At 43.3% G+C, this 22193-nt stretch overlaps 2 protein-coding genes across 6 annotated transcripts in view; one reads left to right on the top strand and one right to left on the bottom strand.

Annotated features, from left to right (window-relative positions):
- Positions 1-7240: 7240 nt before the first annotated feature.
- LOC121568823 (general transcription factor IIF subunit 1-like) lies at positions 7241-19604 on the top strand. 4 transcript variants are annotated; one of them, XM_045221592.1, is made up of 14 exons: positions 7241-7408; positions 7695-7758; positions 9128-9174; positions 13567-13639; positions 14028-14221; positions 14458-14628; positions 15234-15442; positions 16614-16767; positions 16974-17032; positions 17109-17234; positions 17385-17455; positions 18009-18147; positions 18398-18551; positions 18865-19604. In XM_045221592.1, the coding sequence occupies exons 2-14, from the start codon at positions 7747-7749 to the stop codon at positions 19067-19069; spliced, it is 1614 nt and encodes a 537-aa protein (XP_045077527.1). In that variant the 5' UTR covers positions 7241-7408; positions 7695-7746; the 3' UTR covers positions 19070-19604. The 4 variants fall into 4 exon arrangements, with proteins under 4 accessions (XP_045077527.1, XP_045077525.1, XP_045077526.1 ...); XM_045221590.1 differs by having other exon boundaries at positions 18006-18147; XM_045221591.1 differs by having other exon boundaries at positions 17385-17458.
- Positions 19605-21247: 1643 nt separating this feature from the next.
- LOC121568821 (GDP-L-fucose synthase-like) overlaps positions 21248-22193 on the bottom strand; it is a 33193-nt gene continuing 32247 nt past the window's right edge. For both annotated transcript variants that reach the window (XM_045221085.1, XM_045221084.1), the window contains 3 exons: positions 22026-22105; positions 21607-21706; positions 21248-21372 (listed from right to left, as the gene is read on the bottom strand). In XM_045221085.1, the coding sequence (XP_045077020.1) occupies positions 21317-21372; positions 21607-21706; positions 22026-22105 (236 nt within the window). In that variant the 3' untranslated portion in view covers positions 21248-21316. The remainder of the gene's footprint in view (positions 21373-21606; positions 21707-22025; positions 22106-22193) is intronic.

Here is a 22193-nt window from a genome sequence, read left to right as displayed (position 1 = left end):
ACTTGGTGTAAAACATGGATTTCATATCTTTCTGAATCTTCTCTGGCTTTTGGAGAACCACCTGGACACAGACATTTATCAGATACACTTTTTACAGAATCGAGAAAGAAGAAAGTATCGCCAAGAACAGATTAGTTGAATTTATCAATTGAATGAAGGACAGGGAAATTGCCTTTTACATTGCAGAACCAGTTTACTGGCTGTAATTGAGGGGATTCGATTAAGCTGCCACGGGTTGTGCCGGGCTATGGCCCGTGACATGAACAGGTAAAAGAGGTGAGGGAGGAGCGCCCTTTTCAAATCTAACAATAATCTGGGCTGCCCGGTAATCTACGCTGCCCATATTGTGGACAAGGCAGCATGGTGCATCGTTCTGAAACACACGTCTTTTCCATAAAGAATACTGTATGTTTTTCTAACTAGTTTAAGACCTACTTGGGAAGGCAGATAAAGAAGATATGCATTTTTATCAAATCAAATCAAATCAAATCAAATTTTATTGGTCACATGCGCCGAATACAACAGGTGCAGACATTACAGTGAAATGCTTACTTACAGCCCTTAACCAACAGTGCATTTATTTTAAACAAAAAAAGTAAGAATAAAACAACAACAAAAAAATTGTTGAGAAAAAAAGAGCAGAAGTAAAATAAAGTGACAGTAGGGAGGCTATATATACAGTAAAATAAAGTGACAGTAGGGAGGCTATATATACAGGGGGGTACCGTTGCAGAGTCAATGTGCGGGGGGACCGGCTAGTTGAGGTAGTTGAGGTAATATGTACATGTGGGTAGAGTTAAAGTGACTATGCATAAATACTTAACAGAGTAGCAGCAGCGTAAAAAGGATGGGGTGGGGGGGCAGTGCAAATAGTCCGGGTAGCCATGATTAGCTGTTCAGGAGTCTTATGGCTTGGGGGTAGAAGCTGTTGAGAAGTCTTTTGGACCTAGACTTGGCACTCCGGTACTCCGGTATCAAGAGAGCAAACACTTTTAGATGTGAAAACACTGAATCCTATTCATTACTCCATGTGTTTAACCAACGCCACTTTTGTTTTGAGCACTTTTGGACTTCGCCGTTGGCCAGAAAGGGGCAGCTGGTTCACGCCAGGGAGGCATCCTGGTTCCAAAAGGAATGCAATCAGTTTACACCCGGTGCAAACTCCGCCCACCCGGGCCAGCTTAATTGAATCCCCTCATTATAATTTAGTAGGCTAATGGTATGATCCTGGGCGGGGCCAAATTGTTCTGTACCCCTTTGAGGTCCTTTGAGGCCAATTTGTTCATGGGAGCTGGCACTTGCCTTACCTGTGTCTGTTCAGCTATGATAGGTTAAGCCTGATACACAGGCTTTTTCTTTTGGCTGTTGCCAGTGTATAGTCAATGTAGTAAATCTTCGAAGACAATTTGATTGACATTTTGTATTATATGGCACCTCCACCGTTGGATCACTAAGACGTGTAGCTATAATCTCCTAAATCTACACTTTGAGCACTTCAACCTGCCTTGCCTCTTGCTGAGTCTCTGTCCGTATGACTGCTAAGGTCCCTATTCTACAGAATACTTTAAGCTTAATTCAAATTTGCAGCAAGATAAAAGAGGCACTGGTTCTCAAGCAAATTAGTAAGATTGTCTCACCCAATGTTCAAGAAAGGCCTTTTTCCCTTTATTCAGATTACAACAACTCATTTTCAGTTATTTGAAAAGGAAATCATCTCCCAAATATCACTATTTCTAAAACAAGCCATAGAAAGTTGGTCTAAGGCACTGCATCGCAGTGCTAGCTGTGCCACTAGAGATCCTGGTTCGAATCCAGGCTCTGCTGTAGCCGGCCGCAACCGGGAGACCAATGGGGCGGCGCACAATTGGCCCAGCGTCGTCCAGGGTAGGGGAGGGAATGGCAGGCAGGGAGGTAGCTCAGTTGATAGAGCATGGCGTTTGCAACGCCAGGGTTGTGGGTTCGTTTCCCATGGGGGGCCAGTATGAAAATAATAATGTATGCACTAACTGTAAGTCGCTCTGGATAAGAGCGTCAGCTAAAAATGACGTAAATGTAAAATGTAAAAAATTTAATCCTCCAGAAACGACAGAACAAATAATGAAACAAATATTGTGGTTAAATTCAAATATACTAATTGACAAAAAACCTTTATTTTTTGACAGAATGTTTAAAAAACGTATAATCTTCGTAAATGATATCATCGGTAGGACTGGTGGAGTTATGTCGCACATGCAGCTAACAAAAACATATGGAAATGTCTGCTCTACCCAAAATTTCAACCAAATAATTGCAGCCTTACCGCAAAAGTGGAAGAGGAAAGTGGAAGGGGGAGAAAGTAAGGAACTTGTCTGTCGGCCTTGCACTAAATAACATAATTGGTTAAGGAAAACTGTGATAAATAAAAAAGTAGGGGATGGGGACTGAGGGAGTGGGGGGAATGGGTTGGGGAGGGGAAGCCTTTTTTGTTTATTTTCCTTACATACAGAATATTACAAAACTGTTGATGATGTTCTCTGTCTTTGTATACATTTATCTTGTTCTTCTTCTTGTTCTTCTGTTGAGTGGCTGCCCACAGGTACAGGATAGTATGAAATATGAAATGCAAATACTATAACTGAATGTATGAATATATCTGAATTAATATGATTTTGAATGTTATACCAGTACCTGTAACTCCCTTCTGAAAAAATGACAAACTCATTAAAAAGTTGGTCAAACAAAAAAAGGGATAAAACCATGCTGATGGAGAACGAAGACAGAAAGAAGAAGTACAACCTAGAAAGAAGTAGAAGAGTGCGTCATTACTCACTGTTTTGCCTGTGCTGTCAATTTGTCTTGTAAAGCTGGGCATGCTCTGTTGCATCTGATGATCTCTATGTAAATACAGAGCCCTGACAAGACAAATGGAAAATAAAGAAACCAAGAACAAAAACACGTTTCTCAACTCCCCGTGTTCTTGTGAATAAGTTTTGAGAAGGTGAATCGCAGCTGTTTTTGTGCAAACCTGGTTTTATTTATAAACACATTCTCAACCATCTCTCAACCATTATCTACAGTACTCTCTCAACATGCTTTCAGGGGGTTAGGGTGGTTAATTTGAGTGATGAGTGAGGCCAAAGCAAATATACTATGTAAAGCCCACTTACAGTGGGGGAAAAAAGTATTTAGTCAGCCACCAATTGTGCAAGTTCTCCCACTTAAAAAGATGAGGCCTGTAATTTTCATCATAGGTACACGTCAACTATGACAGACAAAATGAGGGAAAAAAATCCAGAAAATCACATTGTAGGATTTGTAATGATTTTATTTGCAAATTATGGTGGAAAATAAGTATTTGGTCAATAACAAAAGTTTCTCAATACTTTGTTATATACCCTTTGTTGGCAATGACACAGGTCAAACGTTTTCTGTAAGTCTTCACAAGGTTTTCACACACTGTTGCTGGTATTTTGGCCCATTCCTCCATGCAGATCTCCTCTAGAGCAGTGATGTTTTGGGGCTGTCGCTGGGCAACACGGACTTTCAAAAAGTTCTATTTTGGTTTCATCTGACCATATGACATTCTCCCAATCCTCTTCTGGATCATCCAAATGCACTCTAGCAAACTTCAGACGGGCCTGGACATGTACTGGCTTAAGCAGGGGGACACGTCTGGCACTGCAGGATTTGAGTCCCTGGCGGCGTAGTGTGTTACTGATGGTAGGCTTTGTTACTTTGGTCCCAGCTCTCTGCAGGTCATTCACTAGGTCCCCCCGTGTGGTTCTGGGATTTTTGCTCACCGTTCTTGTGATCATTTTGACCCCACGGGGTGAGATCTTGCGTGGAGCCCCAGATCGAGGGAGATTATCAGTGGTCTTGTATGTCTTCCATTTCCTAATAATTGCTCCCACAGTTGATTTCTTCAAACCAAGCTGCTTACCTATTGCAGATTCAGTCTTCCCAGCCTGGTGCAGGTCTACAATTTTGTTTCTGGTGTCCTTTGACAGCTCTTGGAGTGTGACTGTTTGAGGTTGTGGACAGGTGTCTTTTATACTGATAACAAGTTCAAACAGGTGCCATTAATACAGGTAACGAGTGGAGGACAGAGGAGCCTCAAAGAAGAAGTTACAGGTCTGTGAGAGCCAGAAATCTTGCTTGTTTGTAGGTGACCAAATACTTATTTTCCACCATAATTTGCAAATAAATTCATTACAAATCCTACAATGTGATTTTCTGGATTTTTTTTCCTCATTTTGTCTGTCATAGTTGACGTGTACCTATGATGAAAATTACAGGCCTCTCTCATCTTTTTAAGTGGGAGAACTTGCACAATTGATGGCTGAATAAATACTTTTTTTCTCCACTGTATGCGTGGTCCTCTGTAGCTCAATTGGTAGAGCATGGCACTTGTAACGCCAGGGTAGTGGGTTCGATCCCCGGGACCACCCATATGTAAAAATGTATACGCGCATGACTGTAAGTCGCTTTGGATAAAAGCGTCTGCTAAATGGCATATTATTATTATATTATATTATTATTATGTCAATTCTCTGAGTCTTCATTAGTAGACTATTCTATAATGTTTTTGTTTATTTGCTTCTTAAAATTTCTGTAAATACTATAGTATTCCCTTCCTTATTCTGAATTTCCAATAATTGCAATACAAATTGAGTTAGATGAGCATTTCCCAATCAAGGGGCCTCATATATCAAAAGTGCATGCACACAAAAATACTCTAAACCTAAGGTGCATTCAGTTCACTTGAACGTTTTCTACGTTGCGGAACGGTTTGAACTGAACGACACGTTTCCCCAAAGCATTCTTTCTGGTATGTTCTTGAACAGACTTTAAGGTAGTTTTGCTCCCATTTGGTGGGTGTGGCGAGGTGTGGCTTGAAACAATGAGTGACCTATTTAAAGGGCAGTGGCCATGCTGACAGCGTTCCCCAATCCACAACCCAACCCCTCCCCGTTTTTCAACTGGTTGTTCAGTACAGCACCGTTTCCGTTTAATTGAATGTTCCAGAACGTAAAAACGTACTGAACGCAGCCCTTGCTGCAAAGGTTGGTATTTATCAATTATGAACTTGACAGGAAACTATGATTATCTCCATAGCCCACACACTCTCAGACCATGTGTATGCACAACTTCTAGTGGTTGATCAATTATATTGCAAGCAAATATTGTTATTTTGAGGGAAATTGACGTTTTTTGATGCACATGAATTATAATAATGGTTGTCTAATAAAAACATTATAATGTAGGCCTAATGATAAAACAGATACATTTGCCGTTGGTAAGGAGATCGCAAGGCAGCATGTAGCCTTATGTGCTTATTTTACTTGTATTGTATAGGCCTAAATCATAATCATATTGCAGGATGTTTCTCCTTTTCTGACATGACTGACTTATTCCCACTACACAACAAATATTAGCCTACCATTTATCCATCACTCATTTAATAGCCAAGCTTCCTCAAAAGTAAAGACAGACAGGTAGCCTATTTAAAATATTTGACAGCATAGGCTACAGTTGGCCTATTGCAGTGCAGTTGGAGCACAACATCATAGCCTATTTAAATTCAGAGCCTATACTAAGGCAGCAGATAGACAGAACACAATCATCTATTGATAAACAAATTATTCAACCTGGACGTAACATAGTAAACAAAAATCAGGGACACTCAAATTAGTATGATATGTTACGTTTGGCATGGTATGTATTAATTTGTGGATGTCCATCATCCATTTCGTATGATACAGTATGTTACTAATTACAATTCGTATGATATGTTACGTATTACAATTCGTATGATATGTTGTGAATTGCAATTTGTTGTGGCTAACGATAGCTAGCTGGCTAGGTGGGTAATGCTAACATTAGCTAGGTGGCTAACGTTAGCTAGGCGGCTAACCTTAGCTAGGCTAGGGGATAGGGGTTTAGGTTAGGGTTAATGTTAAGGTTAGGAGTTAGGTTAAAGGGTTAGGGTTAGGGGAAGGGTTAGCTAACATGCTAAGTAGTTGCAAAGTAGCTAAAAAGTAGTACGTAGTTGCAAAGTTGCTAATTAACTAAAATGCTAAACTTGTCCCTGATGAGATTCAAACACGCAACCTTTGGGTTTCTAGACAATTGCGTTATATGCCCACCCACCTTTAGTTTTTGCCTTAAGTAACCTTCTGTCTTATGTAACCACACCAAACATAACATAACATACTCATTTGAGTATCCCTGATTTTTTTATGTTACGTCTAGTCTATGAGACCAGGCTGAAATATTGAACATCAATTCATATTTTCCATACAAGTGTGCTGTAGCATTTACTTTTAAATTGTTCGACAATCAAACTTGCAAAATGCACTCCAGTGTTTGGCACTTGCTATTAGCGGCATTCATTTTTTGTTTGAAAAAGTCACTGCAAAAGATAAAAACATTCTGCCCACACCTTTATATAAATGTGATCTAATTTGTCATTGCATTATCTTTTAGAAACTTTCATGGCCCAGTTTCAACATCTCCAAATCATACAGCAAATGAGGGTGTTTTTGTACCATAAATGATGAATGGAGGGCGTTTTCCAGGCAGGTTTGTAACGCTCGTCAACAAGTGCACAAATATAGTGTGGCTATAATTTATCAATGAAAATGTGTATATATTGCGCGAGACCGTTTGATAAATAAAAATAATTTGTTGGTAAATAACTGAGCCTTGGTAAATATGCAGCAAGATAGAATCATAGCAGCCTACGGTAGATCTCTAAACAGCTGTCAACCTGATTTTTTGAATCATGATTCGCCACCAATGATTTAAAGTAACTGTCCAGTGAAAATCTCACTTTTAAAAGTACATTTCTGTTAACTTGTACACAAATAATGTTGACCCGTATAATTTCTATGACCGGTATATACACCATTCCGTTGTTGGGGTACCCCACACCATTCTAACACAGAAAAGCTGATTTTTAACATACTTAATTATAATTTTTTGGAAGGAATTGTAATTAATTATAGGTCATATTTCATAGATATCTGGAAACACTGGACAGTTGCTATAATAATAGAAGATTCTTTGTTTTTTCGCGGCACGCGCCTATGGCACTAAGAACTAACTGCTGTTTGACTTTGTTTTCCGGCCGACCATTATTCTTGACGGAACGGTTGGCTGAACGCAGCAAGACAAATCATGTATGCTATTTGGGATCCTTGGGACGTCGCTACCGACATAATGGAAAAGGTTTATGGTTAGGTTTAGGTTTAGGGTAGGGACGTCCCAAGGATTCCAGATAGCACTAACCCAAGACAAATATTTAACAAACGACTGCATGAGGAACGCTAGCTACATAGTAATATGAAATGTTATCCAATACTTACGTTTGATTACCTATAAAGCATAAAATATATTAACATCTTTTTGTTCTGCACATTTTGAAGAGGTAGGTTGGCTGGGTCAATATATTTCTGGAGTGTCTTTCTTAGCTTACTAGTAGCTAACGTTAGCCACAGACTACAATAGTAACTTAGCTCTATCAGAGAGTAAGAGGCGAAGCCTTTAATATCCTAAATCTATGGCTCTATAGCTAACTTTAGTACATAAATGACCACAAACAACTGCATTATGATGAGTCATTTCTGCATATGCTGAGACCGAAGTCAGTTAAGCATGTCCTATAGGTTGCAACCTAGCTATGAACTGAATGAAATGTCGTTATACTTCAACAGGTGATCACTTACAGGCGACTGTTTGACTAAGAACCGGGGCATACAGTCGACCATGACGTCACTGGTAAGTCTTGGGTGTATGGTTTGCTTGTGGGGTCAACATGATAAGGTGAATGCACCTATTTGTAAGTCGCTCTGGATAAGAGCGTCTGCTAAATGACGTAAATGTAATGATGGTATCAGTCTATCGCTCAACACATTTGCTTCATATGTTGCTTGCGTATCTCATTGCCAGGCTTGCTGGGCATTAATTTTGAGTTTTGCTGCTATAACAGCTTCCACTGTTCTGGGAAGGCTTTCCACTAGTTGTTGGAACATTGCTGCCGGGATTTGCTTCCATTCAGCCGCAAGAACATTAGTGAGGTCGGGCACTGATGTTGGGCGATTAGGCCTGGCTCGCAGTCTGTGTTCCAATTCATCCCAAAGGTGTTCGATGGGGTTGAGGTCAGGGCTTTATGCAGGCCAGTCAAATTCTTCCACACCGATCTCGACAAACAATTTCTGTATGGACAGTGCTTTGTGCACAGGGCATTGTCATGCTGAAACAGGAAAGGGCCTTCCCCAAACTGTTGCCACAAACTTGGAAGCACAGAATCGTCCAGAATGTCAATGTCTGCTGTAAAAATGAAAAAATGCTGTAGCGTTAAGATTTCCCTTACCGGAACTAAGGGGCCTAGCCCGAATCATGGAAAACAGCCCCTGACCATTATTCCTCCTCCACCAAACTTTACAGTTGGCACTATGCATTGGAGCAGGTAGTATTCTCCTGGCATCCTCCAAAGCCAGATTTGTCTGTTGGACTGCCAGATGGTGAAGCGTGATTCATCAGTCCAGAGAACGCATTTCCACTGCTCCAGAGTCCAATGGCGGCAAGCTTTAGACCACTCCAGCCGATGCTTGGCTGCTCGGCCATGGAAACCTGTTTTCATGAAGCTCCTGACGAACAGTTATTGTACTGACATTGCTTCTAGAGGCAGTTTGGAACTCGGTAGTGAGTGTTGCAACCGAGGACAGATGATTTTTACGCGCTTCAGCAGTCAGCGGTCCCGTTCTGTGAGCTTGTGTGGCCTACCACTTCGCGGCTGAGCCGTTGTTGCTCCTAGACGTTTCCACTTCACATTAACAGCAGTTACAGTTGACCGGGGCAGCTCTTCCAGGGCAGAAATTTGACGAACTGACTAGTTGGAAAGGTGGCATCCTATGACGGTGCCACATTGAAAGTCACTGAGCTCTTCAGTAAGGGCATTCTACTGCCAATGTTTGTCTATTGAGATTGCATGGCTGTGTGCTCGATTTTATACACCTGTCAGCAACGGGTGTGGCTGACATAGCCGAATCCACTAATTTGAATGGGTATCCACATACTTTTGTATATATAGTGTAGTTAACTGTGTGTGTGTGTGTGTGTGTGTATTTATTTATTTTCTTTACAGGGGGGCAGCAGTTCCTCTTCTACAGAGTACATAGTCCGGGTCCCCAAGTAAGTACTATCCAAGGCCTACAGCCATTGGGTTGTCATTCAACATTTGACCACAGCAGGGCCAATGTGTACAACATTCCTGACACTCTAACCGTTAATCATCGCATGCAAAATGGTTTTGGAAACCTCATAAACTCTACTTTCATATCGCTCCAAAATAATGTTTCTAATACAAAAGACAAACTTACTGTGTGTAATTTTAACACGGATTCCCACAGAGGTGTTTTGCGTTGCACATTTACCTGAACTACCTGAACTATGACACTTCCTGAGCTAATGGAAACACGGGGGCGAACACATTAAAAAAAACGTTGTCTCGAACCAGCGTTACACAAAAACCTCAATTTAAATCTGTGGTAAAACAGCTAACTTTCCGTAAGTGTATGTTTTGTATTTATAAAGTGTTCCAAGCAGGACATACAGTGAGGGGAAAAAAGTATTTGATCCCCTGCTGATTTTGTATGTTTGCCCACTGACAAAGAAATTATCAGTCTATAAGTTTAATGGTAGATTTATTTGAACAGTGAGAGACAGAATAACAACAAAAAAATCCAGAAAAACGCATGTAAAATTTTTTATAAATTGATTTACAATTTAATGAGGGAAATAAGTATTTGACCCCCTCTCAATCAGAAAGATTTCTGCCTCCCAGGTGTCTTTTATACAGGTAACGAGCTGAGATTAGGAGCACACTCTTAAAGGGAGTGCTCCTAATCTCAGCTTGTTACATGTATAAAAGACACCTGTCCACAGAAGCAATCAATCAATCAGATTCCAAACTCTCCACCATGGCCAAGACCAAAGAGCTCTCCAAGGATGTCAGGGACAAGATTGTAGACCTACACAAGGCTGGAATGGGCTACAAGACCATCGCCAATCAGCTTGGTGAGAAGGTGACAACAGTTGGTGCGATTATTCGCAAATGGAAGAAACACAAAAGAACTGTCAATCTCCCTCGGCCTGGGGCTCCATGCAATATCTCACCTCGTGGAGTTGCAATGATCATGAGAACGGTGAGGAATCAGCCCAGAACTACACGGGAGGATCTTGTCAATGATCTCAAGGCAGCTGGGACCATAGTCACCAAGAAAACAATTGGTAACACACTACGCCGTGAAGGACTGAAATCCTGCAGCGCCTGCAAGGTCCCCCTGCTCAAGAAAACACATATACAGGCCCGTCTGAAGTTTGCCAATGAACATCTGAATGATTCAGAGGAGAACTGGGTGAAAGTGTTGTGGTCAGATGAGACCAAAATGGAGCTCTTTGGCATCAACTCAACTCGGCGTGTTTGGAGGAGGAGGAATGCTGCCTATGACCCCAAGAACACCATCCCCACCGTCAAACATGGAGGTGGAAACATTATGCTTTGGGGGTGTTTTTCTGCTAAGGGGACAGGACAACTTCACCGCATCAAAGGGACGATGGACGGGGCCATGTACCGTCAAATCTTGGGTGAGAACCTCCTTCCCTCAGCCAGGGCATTGAAAATGGGTCGTGGATGGGTATTCCAGCATGACAATGACCCAAAACACACGGCCAAGGTAACAAAGGAGTGGCTCAAGAAGAAGCACATTAAGGTCCTGGAGTGGCCTAGCCAGTCTCCAGACCTTAATCCCATAGAAAATCTGTGGAGGGAGCTGAAGGTTCGAGTTGCCAAAAGTCAGGCTCGAAACCTTAATGACTTGGAGAAGATCTGCAAAGAGGAGTGGGACAAAATCCTTCCTGAGATGTGTGCAAACCTGGTGGCCAACTACAAGAAACGTCTGACCTCTGTGATAGCCAACAAGGGTTTTGCCCTTGTACTAAGTCATGTTTTGCAGAGGGGTCAAATACTTATTTCCCTTATTAAAATGCAAATCAATTTATAACATTTTTGACATGTGTTTTTCTGGATTTTTTTGTTGTTATTCTGTCTCTCACTGTTCAAATAAACCTACCATTAAAATTATAGATTGATCATTTCTTTGTCAGTGGGCAAACGTACAAAATCAGCAGGGGATCAAATACATTTTTCCCTCACTGTACAATTCACATTTTGGTCCACCAAAATCTACCATCCACTCAGATTTTCTACCAGCCAAAATGTTTTTTCCCCCCACAAAAATTACACACAAAAAACAGATGAGCAGGCTTTGTAATGTTTCTAAAACAATAAATATATTACTAGTAGTAATGTGTTATGTTGTTTAATTTCATTTTTTGTGACCTGTTGCAGTGCTAGGTGGAATAGGCTATATAGGATTCGTAGTTCTTTGACTTTGTGCGATTAATTTACCAGCTATGAAATAAAACAGCAGAAATACTTTGAAAACAGCTACTGCATTATTTATTTTACTGTAAATGTGATCATACTTTACTATTTTGATTCACAAATGCGAGTGAAATGTTCGCACTGTGGAGCCCTAACCACCCGCCAACGTTGCTGGTGAAATAGACATCCAATGCCAAAAACTACCTGCATTTGGCAGGTGTCGGGTGTTAATTTTAGGCCCTGGTTCCAATGTTTCCAAAACCGTACTGCTATCAATGATCAATTGTTTTTAGATTGAGCGTTTTACACGTGACCAAATCACCTCCGCTAATCAAAAGGGACGTGGAATGAATCCAATGTAGCATTGGATTCAAAAGGGCAACATCCTCCTGAGATGTAAACTATGTTCAAACATCCACGGGTATGGCCCTGTGTGTAGAACCAACACGCCAGCCAGGCTTGTTATATTGACATGTCAATATTTAGTATAGAGAAATCAAATGGTAGGTATAAGCTACAGTGCATTCGGAAGGTATTCAGACCCCTTTACTTTTTCAACATTTTGTTACATTACAGCCTTATTCTAAAATGTATTAAAAAATAAATAATCTTCAATCTACCCACATACTCCATAATGACAAAGCAAAAACACGTTTTTATACATTTTTGCACATTTATAAAAAACAAAAAACAGATCCCTTTTATATAAGTATTCAGACCCTTTGCTATGAGACTCGGAATTGAGCTCCGGTGCATCCTGTTTCCATTGATCATCCTTGATGTTTTTACAACTTGATTGGAGTCCACCTGTGGTAAATTCAATTGATTGGACATGATTTGGAAAGGCACGCACCTGTCTATATAAGGTCCCACAGTTGACAGTGCATGTCAGAGCAAAAACCAAGCCATGAGGTCGAAGGAATTGTCCGTAGAGCTCCGAGACAGGATTGTGTCGAGGCACAGATCTGGGGAAGGGTACCAAAAAATATCTGCAGCATTGAAGGTCCCCAAGAACACAGTGGCCTCCATCATTCTTAAATGGAAGAAGTTTGGAACCACCAAGACTCTTCCTAGAGCCGGCCAAACTGAGCTATCGGGGGAGAAGGGCCTTGGTCAGGGAGGTGACCAAGAACCTGATGGTCACTCTGACAGAGCTCTAGAGTTCCTCTGTGGAGATGGGAGAACCTTCCAGAAGGACAACCATCTCTGCAGGACTCCACCAACCAGGCCTTTTATGGTAGAGTAGCCAGACGGAAGCCACTCCTCAGTAAAAGGCACATGACAGCCCGTTTGGAGTTTGCCAAAAGGCACCTAAAGGACTCTCAGACCATGAGAAACAATATTCTCTGGTCTGATGAAACCAAGGTTGAACTCTTTGGCCTGAATGCTATGCGTCACGTCTGGAGGACACCTGGCACCATCCCTATGATGAAACGTGGTGGCAGCATCATGCTGTGGGAATGTTTTTCAGCGGCAGGGACTGGGAGACTAATCGGGATCGAGGGAAAGATGAACAGAGCAAAGTACAGAGAGATCCTTGATAAAAACCTGCTCCAGAGTACTCAGGACCTCAGACTGGGGGCGAAGGTTCACCTTCCAACAGGACAACGACCCTAAGCACACAGCCAAGCCAACATAGGAGTAGCTTCGGGACAAGTCTCTGAATGTCCTTGAGTGGCCCAGCCAGGACTTGAACCCGATCGAACATCTCTGGAGAGACCAGAAAATAGCTTTGCAGCGACGCTCCCCATCTAACCTGACAGAGCTTGAGAGGCTCTGCAGAGAAGAATTGGAGCGTCATACCCAAGAAGACACAAGGCTGTAATTGCTCCCAAAGGTGCTTCAACAAAGTACTGAGTAAAGGGTCTTTATAGTTATGTAAATGTGATATTTCAGTTTGTAATTTTTAATACATTTGCTAACATTTCTAAAAACCAGTTTTTGCTTTGTCATTATTGGGGTATGGTGTGTGGATTGAGGAAAACATAAAATAAATGTAATCCAGAATAAGGCTGTAACGTAACAAAATGTGGAAAAAGTCAAGGGGTCTGAATACTTTCCGAATGCACTGTACATGATGTGGTATCTACATGAATCATGACAAAGCTTACACCACTAACCCTTGTGTGCGTGTGTAGGAACACCAGTAAGAAGTACAGCATCATGGCCTTTAACTCTGGGGACAAAGTCAACTGCTCCTCCTGGACCCAGGTATGTAGGCCAACTCTCTGGGAAACTCGCCTCTCATTACAACTCTCCTCAGTAGGCTTCTAGAACACTCACTGATTCGCTATCCCTCTCTGTTTCTCTCCCTCCCTCTCTCTCTCTCTCTCCCGGCCTCTCTCTCCCGGCCTCTCTCTCTCTCCCGGCCTCTCTCTCCCTCCCTCCCTGTCTCTCTCTCCCTCTGTCTCTCTCTCCCTGTCTCTCTCTCCCTGTCTCTCTCTCTCTCTCCCTGTCTCTCCCTGTCTCTCTCTCTCTCCCTGTCTCTCCCTGTCTCTCTCTCTCCCTGTCTCTCTCTCTCCCTGCCTCTCTCTCCCTCCCGGTCTCTCTCTCTCTCTTCCCTTCCTGTCTCTCTCTCGCTCTCCCTCCCTCCCCCCAGGCTCGTATGGAGCGGGACATGAGTAACAGGAGGATGTATGGTGTGGAGGAGACGGAGGAGGGGGCGGCAGGCAGTGAGTTTGGGAAGAAGCAGAGGGAGGAGGCGCGCAGGAAGAAGTTTGGCATCGTCACCAGGGAGTTCAAGGTGGAGGACCAACCCTGGATCCTCAAGGTCAACGGCAAGGCAGGGAAGAGGTGAGGCAGACACCCAACCATACATACACACACAAACAGCAAAGCAGGGAGGCTACACACAGGCTTTGAGCTTACTTTTACTTAGCTCTGGTTCTCTCACAAATACTTACCAAGACATCCTCTGTCTTTCTGTCTATCCAAGGGCCAGGAGGATCTCCCATATTGCCTGCACTATCCTTTTATATCAACATGAAGCCCCCTTTCTCTCTCTCTGTTTCTCTCTCTATTTGTCTCAGGTTCAAGGGTACGAAGAAGGGGGGCGTGACGGAGAACGCGTCCTACTACATCTTTACCCAGTGTCCCGACGGGGCCTTCGAGGCCTTCCCCGTCAATGGCTGGTACAACTTCGTCCCCCAGGCCAAACACCGCACGCTGACCGCCGAGGAGGCCGAGGAGGAGTGGGGCAGGTGAGGGGAGGGGAGACAGGTGAGGGGTGGGGGAGACAGGAGAAGGGAAGATACTGAGGGGAAGAATAAAGAGTGGGGGTGCAACTTCACCCCTCAGGTAAAAACACTAGGGGCGGGGGGGACTGGGGAAAGTAGTGGGTTGGAGAGTAGAGAGAAAATGTGATGGTGCAACTTCACCCCTCAGGTAAAAACACTAGGCGGTAGGGGCAGGGGGACTGTCGAACATAGTGGGGTATTTAGTTTAGTTGATTAATTCTACAATTTAAAAAAACAAGAACACATAACACTTGAAAAAGCCATACATGCACCAGAGTAAAATCATTGAGGATAACACACAATAAAGTCTGGGACTTATTTCCATTGTGTTCCTCTTGAAACAAGATGGCTAGGCAAGATCGAACACGGTTGAACACAGTATGACAGCGAAATAATAAAACAATAAACAAAGAACAAGAACATGTGATGAAAATGTGATGGTGCAACTTCACCCCTCAGGTAAAAACACTAGGGGGTAGGGGCAGGGGGACTGGGGAATGTAGTGAGGTAGGAGAGTACAGAGAAAATGTGATGGTGACACTCTCAAACACACAATTCCCCCCTCCCAGGAGGAACAAGGTGGTGAACCACTTCAGCATCATGCTCCAGAGGCGCCTGCGGGAGCAGGAGAGAGGGCCGGACGATGATGACGAGGAGGGCGAGAAGGGGGGGAAGAAGAAAAAGAAGAAGGGAGGAAGAGGAGGGGACCTGCGCATCCATGACCTGGAGGACGACCTGGAGTTGAGCAGTGATGAGAGCGACAGCAGCGGAGGAGAAGGTAATGAGCGAGGGACGAAGGAGAGGAGAGAGGAGACCTAAGAAGTGACAAGAGCAACAGTGGTGTGTTAGAAGGTTTGGGCTTTTCTTCAATTAATCTTCCCTCGATTCTTTGCATCCTCTTGTCTCCTTCTCAAAACTCATTGGAGACTAAGTTCTTTGGGGAGGAACTTGGACCTTCTCCAATACAGTTGAGGAGGAGGCAAGGAGATGGGACGTGAGGAGTCACAGAAAGATAAATTGAGATGGAGCCAAGGATGGAGTAGAGGAAAGCGACAGCAGCTTCTGTGGAGATAAGGATGGAGGGAGGATAGAAGGATGGAGGGAGGATAGAAGGATGGAGGGAGGATAGAAGGATGGAGGGAGGATAGAAGGATGGAGGGAGGAGAGAAGGATGGAGGGAGGATAGAAGGATGGAGGTAGGATAGAAGGATGGAGGGAGGAGAGAAGGATGGAGGGAGGAGAGCCCAGTAATGAGGAGAATGAGTAGAAAGAGAGGCATGGGAGTCATTCAACCTCAAAAAGCACAAGAAAGAGGATTTCGAACCCAACATCTCAGATTGTTCTGAAAATGGTTTCTGCGGTTAGAAACAGATAAGATTAGCGTTTCTTTAACATTATTTTTCTGAAAGATAATTAGAACTCTGAATTGAAAGTTAGTTGATTACACCTAAATTGGCAATTTCAATTGATTGGATTCATGTAATATTCAATTAATATAGTTCCCAACATCCGATATGGACCAAACCTCCTCTTAACAATGGTCAAAAGCCACCCACAGACCCCTTTAGTTGTCTGGACTTCACAGAGATACACAAAGAAAAAATTGAACACAGATGCAATGTAGTTTATTTGTAAAAAATTATTTGGGTAAACAACATGTAGGCTACAGTAAAGTGTTTTTGATATATTATGATATCAATAAACAGGAAAAAGGCAACTGATATCGACAAGGATTATCCATGTCGGTGCTCATCACTAGTATACAATGTGTATGAACCACATGCCTGTTAGCCGAAGACTCATCTCAATGTCTAACAAATAATGGACAGTACATTTTAGATATTCAACTGTTAAATTGTTAAAGGTGCATCTCTCTTTCCGTTTCCTTTCTTTTCTCACCCCCTCTTCTTCCTTTATTTTCTCACCTTCCCTTCTTCTTTTCCTCTCAGATGGAGACAGCAAGCCCAAGAAGAAAGAGGGGGATGCGAAGGGGAAGAAGAAGAAGAAGAAGAAGAAGAGGGGTAGTGACAGCGAGGCTAATGAGGACAGTGACGATGGAGACTTTGAGGGCCTGGAGGTCGACTACATGTCAGATGAGAGCAGGTGAGACACACACACACACATACACACACACACACACAGATACACACACATACACCAGAGCTTCTATTGCAGCTGTAGGGTCACACACACCACAGCTGACACTTGTAGAGACATACACAAAAACACTTCCTGCAACCTCTAATTTATTTGTTTCTCTCCTTCATCCCTTCCTCGCTCTCTTGCTCCTTACTCCCTTGTTCCTGCAGTTCAGAGGAAGAGGCCGGCGAAGAGAAGGCCAAGTCCAATAAAGAGGCCGTTCCCAAAGGTCAGAGGGCACCCCCATGGCAACAATACAACGTGTGCATGTGTGTGAATTCTAAGAACTCTAACTCTGTTCACAGGAATCGACGAGGCATCGGAGAGTGAGGAAGAGAGCGAGGAGGAGAAACAGAACGAGGAAGAGGGGAAAGAGGAGGAGGAGGAAGAGGAAGGGAAGAAGACCCCGGTCCAGACAAAGAAGAAGAGAGGTAGCAGTTCATTCTTCTTCTTTAGAATCTTTATTGAATCTTTACTGATCACGTTTTACAGGGAAGTGGCAAGACTTGAACCCATGGAAATATACTGTGTGTTTTTGTTGAAGGCTATTTTGTGATAACAATGTTGTGTGTGTGTTTCAGACAGCAGCGGTGAGTCGGACACTTCAGAGGACAGCGACATCGATGGAGAGGCAGCCTCAGCTCTCTTCATGGTGGTGAGTGTGTGTGTGTGTGTGTGTGTGTATGAGAGAAAGTAAGTGTGTGTTACAGTTTGTGTGTGGTCCCTTTTGTAGTGCCACTGTTCAATGTCGACCCCACTCTCTCTCTCTTTCTCGCAGAGATGGAGTCTTGATCTCGTGTTCTTGATCTGGGTCATGGTGCCCAAGATCTTGGTCTGGGTCTTTTCTAAAACCCTGGGTATGGTAGTTGATTAACCTGATGCCATATTTTGTCGTTTTTATGTGACACAAAAGGGGTGACACAACACACAATTTCCAGGGTATCTTGCTTCTCTAGTGTGGCAGCAGTGTGGGCACAAAAATATGCCTTTTTAACACTTTGATGTGGTTGGTGTTGGTCTGGCTCTCGATCTTGGATTTCCACATTTCAACTGGTCTTGGTGTGGCAATGGTCTCTAAACACTGGGTCTTTCTTGGTCTGGATCTTGAGAGTGGACTTTGCTCTTGACTTCCGCTCTTGACATTTCTGTTTTCCCGCCATTCCCAATTTCCTCGCTCTCTTGCTCCCCCGCCCCCCCCTCAGAAGAAGCGTACTCCTCCTAAGCGTGGTGGTGGGCGTGGCTCTGGAGGCAGCTCCAGGACTGGCAGTCGCCCCGGAACACCGTCCATAGACTCTGCCTCCACCTCCAACACACTCCGAGCCGCTGCTAGCAAACTGGAGCAAGGTACACACGCACGCACGCACTCACACACATTTTCACAGATCGGAAATAGATATTTATATTTGTAATATTTGCATGCACATTAACATATTCACAGGATATGAAAGTCTTATTTTGTTTGTCTTACCTTAAGGCTATGTGTGACCTCAGCACTGTATGCTAACTCTTCTTGATTGAACAATAAAGTGTTGTTAAAACTGTCTCTAACATCCTGCGCTCTGCCTCCCCCTCCCCCCTCCCTCCCTCCTCACAGGTAAGAGACAGGTGGTGGGTGGTAGCTCTGAGTCTCCAGCTGCCAAGAGGCTGAAGATGGAGTCCAGCAGCACGGCTATCACCACCCAGAGTCCTGCCCCCTCAGGGAAGAGCACTCCACAGCCCCCCTCAGGCAAATCAACTCCCAGCTCCAGGTATATTCCTCCTCTTCAATCTCTCCTGTTGGTTCTCTTTTCTCACCCTTACCCTCTCTCTAGCTCTCACACACACACTCGTTCTCTCTTTCTCTTCTTCCTCTTTTCTCTGTCCCCTACTCTCCTCTCCCACACATACTCTTTCTTTCTTCCTCTTCTATTCTCTCCCCTCCTCTCTTATCTTCTCATGTTCCCACTCTATCACCCTCTCTTTCTCTCCCCTACTCTTCTTGCCTCATTCCCTTCCCCCTCCCACCACCTACCCTCCCCCTGCTTTGTTCTCCCCCTCTCCATCCTCCCTCCCTCTCCACAGTGACGTTCAGCTGACAGAGGAGGCGGTGCGCCGCTACCTGATTCGGAAGCCCATGACCACCAAGGACCTGCTGAAGAAGTTCCAGACCAAGAGGACGGGCCTGAGCAGCGAGCAGACGGTCAACGTCCTGGCCCAGATCCTCAAACGCCTCAACCCTGAGAGGAAGAACGTCAACGACAAGATGCACTTCTATCTCACCGAGTGAACCGGACTCGTGTTTCATTAGGGCATGCGTTTTAAAATGGAAAACGAAGTCCAAGTCCCTCTTTCAATCCCTTTGGTGCCTAATGAATATGACCCAGGGAGGAAGGAGGAGATGAATAGAATAGGGTCCTTGGAAGAGGAAGGGTAGACGAGGAAGAGAAAGTGGAGTAAGGTAAAAAGAAAAGTGTTATGCAAATGTGATTTGAGATGCGGTGTAAACTAGCTTCAATATCTGTCTCTAAAAATGGTTTGAAGTCAAGTGTTCCTGTGGCATTCCTTTCAGGTCAAACCACTTACTCTTACAAGACATAGGTTTGTCCATGAATTAGGCAATGTGAAAGTATCAATGAAAACATTCTGTGTAGATCTTGCCTGCCGATTCATCTCCCACCACAAACCACTGGATTCAACAAAACAAGTGTGGGTTATTTTGTACGAATTGGCGTATCTCCCCAGGCCTCTATTTCTTGTTTTAGAATTTGGTATTTTTTTGTTTGTTTATTTTCATTTCTAATAAAAACCCTGCTGTTGCCATGGCTGGTCTCCTTGTCATGTTTCTGGTTGATTTGCATAATTAGAAGCAGAACACTGGACAAGGATGTCATACATCTTATGGCTCTTCAATATAGAAGCTCTAATATTCTTTGAGGTTCTGCCGGAAGTCTATTGTGCTATCCAGTGGATTCATTGGAAATCTACTTTGCAGCAACCGTTGGCACCGATGTGTACTTACTTGGATAAGAGTAGTGTGTACTTACTTCAGTGACAGTCTACTGTTGGACTGTAGCTCTTCATGCCATAGAGAAGTGGTTGTGTAGTGAGAAACCATGTTAAACAGAAGTCATGAGTCATTATTTTTATTCATCGTTATTCAGCATGACATGACAGGTGTAGGCTTATTAATGGTATACCTGCTTCTTCCTATGCTGAGGAAAATTGCTTAAGATGTGCCAAGTAGAGTCAAATCTACTAATGGCACATCTGACCGTCTATTAATGGCATGATTACTGGCAGATCCCAACTGATCTTGGTTTCCTCAGTGTTATCGTCAAACCCTGTTGACATTAGAAACTGTCGTGACTCCTAAAAACCTGCTTCTTCCGCTCATGTTTCTACGATTGAGGGATTGTATTTTTTACAATGACATGGAGCGACAGCGATGTCATAAATCTCAAAATTCTTCAGGAAGTTGACTTTATATTACAGTGTCTGATGGCTCTACATAGGTAGGCCTATTCTTCTAGTTTATGTTCATCTCAGATAAATCACATGGTGTGTCTATCTTCTTTTAATACAAACCAGTATTATTATCTGCAGTGTCTGGACCAAGGCCAGTGAATGATGAGAAACAGTTGGCTCCAATGATTAGATCCAGGCTACTTTACTGTAGGCTTATACTTGTTGTTTTGTAGTGAGAAATACAGTATCACTCTCCTCAATGACTCTGACACCTCATTCTTACATCAAGAAAAAGCCCTTTAATATTTTTGTCAATATTCAATCACAAATAGATCATACACTTCAACTATATATTTTAGATATTGAAATAAAAATGTGATATATTTGAGTGTAAACACATTACCCTGCAGTATTGCTCATAGTAACTGGTAGTCATAGGTGATCAGGTGACTGGACCGTTTCAGCCACCGTCAGGGAAGGACATAATCAGGGGTTGACCTTAAGGGTTGCCCTATTGCCTGGAGCAAGTGAACTGAGCAGTCGGGCAAGTTGAACCTGCTCTGAGGTTTTCCCATGTGATTTTTATTTTTACTGAAAACAAAACTGCATAAAATTCCAGTAGACCTAGCCTAAAATTGATCATTCTGGTTCATCCCCATTGTTTAAGTGAAAGACGGACAATTTATGGCATTTATGGCCACCGGACAAGTTGAACCTGCTCTGTGGTTGCCCCATTAGGCAGGTGATTTTTTAAAGCTGAATTTCAGTAGCCTAACATAGGGGCTACACTGGGGCTTTTTTGACCTGCTACAGTGCTGGGGAGAACAACAAGTTGGGGTATACCTGCCTCCACTTTCACAGAGATTGTGAGTGCTGTGTGCCTTTCCTTCATGACCACTGATCTGACAGAAATTAACCGGCCATATGGTGAAACCTATCCAGAACTTTCACTTATCAGTTGACATGAAGGAAAGGACACAAGAGAAGGAAGGCACAGTAGTAGTATTGGGACGTAGCCCTAGTCTTATTTTTCATTAAACAATCTTCATGTCTCTATCTTCATTGGTCTTCATGTTCGGGCTATGTCGTAGTTGTTCACGAACCAATCACAGGTCTTCTTGATACCTGTAGGGGAGGAGAGACACAGTCAGTCATTTATGGATACTGTGCATTTTGGAAGAGTGGTTTAATTACCATGAACGTTCCTTTCATCATAATCATAAAACTACTGATAACCGGATAGGTATCAAATATCATGTGGTAATGTGTCAGTGTTATTTACAAGGCAACTAATTCCCACTACAATATTGAGTTGTTTTCTGGACAGAAAATGCATCCCTCAGTGTTTTGATCTCTGACCTTCAGAGAGCGGCGTGAAGGTGAAGTCAGGGAGGTAGCGTCGCAGCTTGGCATTGCTGGCCGTCTTCTTCATCTGACCGTCTGACTTGCTGGTGTCGAACTGATGTCATAGGTCAAGGGTCACAATAGGCAAAGGACAGGGAGATTACATAGTTACAGTACAACGGATATGGGGGGTAGCCAGCCCGAGTGGGCTTTTAACCTACTACAACTGTAAGTCTGTCAGTCCAACAGGTGTAATGAACCTCTAGATGTGGTTGCTGGTGTTGTACTAAGGATTCTACTAGATTGGCTCTAGATACTGATCTAAGGTCAAATTTGAATAATGGTTAAGGTTAGGATTTGGGGAGGATATGCTGATCCTAGATCTGTGCCTAGGGGCAACTCCTATCAGGAGTATACAGCCTGTGGAAGGATACAATTATTTGACCTTTGAAGTCCAGGGCGTCTGCGATCATGTCTACGGCGTCCTTGATGGAGAGCTCCTCCTCCTCCCCCACTGTGAGAGACAAGTGTCAAAGGAGATTGGTCCAGTTGCATACTGTACACACACACATTGACTGATCACCCACCCACCCACACACACC

This window comes from Coregonus clupeaformis, chromosome 7, assembly GCF_020615455.1.
Source record: "Coregonus clupeaformis isolate EN_2021a chromosome 7, ASM2061545v1, whole genome shotgun sequence".
NCBI classification, from domain to species: domain Eukaryota; kingdom Metazoa; phylum Chordata; class Actinopteri; order Salmoniformes; family Salmonidae; genus Coregonus; species Coregonus clupeaformis.
Note: the sequence above shows the minus strand (reverse complement) of the source record. Positions and strands in the feature narration are given on the sequence as shown.

Coding starts and splice junctions, on each gene's coding strand:
- LOC121568823 (XM_041879256.2), top strand. Junction 15,443..16,613: donor CGACAGCAGCGGAGGAGAAG/GTAATGAGCGAG, acceptor TTTTCCTCTCAG/ATGGAGACAGCAAGCCCAAG. Junction 16,768..16,973: donor TACATGTCAGATGAGAGCAG/GTGAGACACACA, acceptor TTGTTCCTGCAG/TTCAGAGGAAGAGGCCGGCG.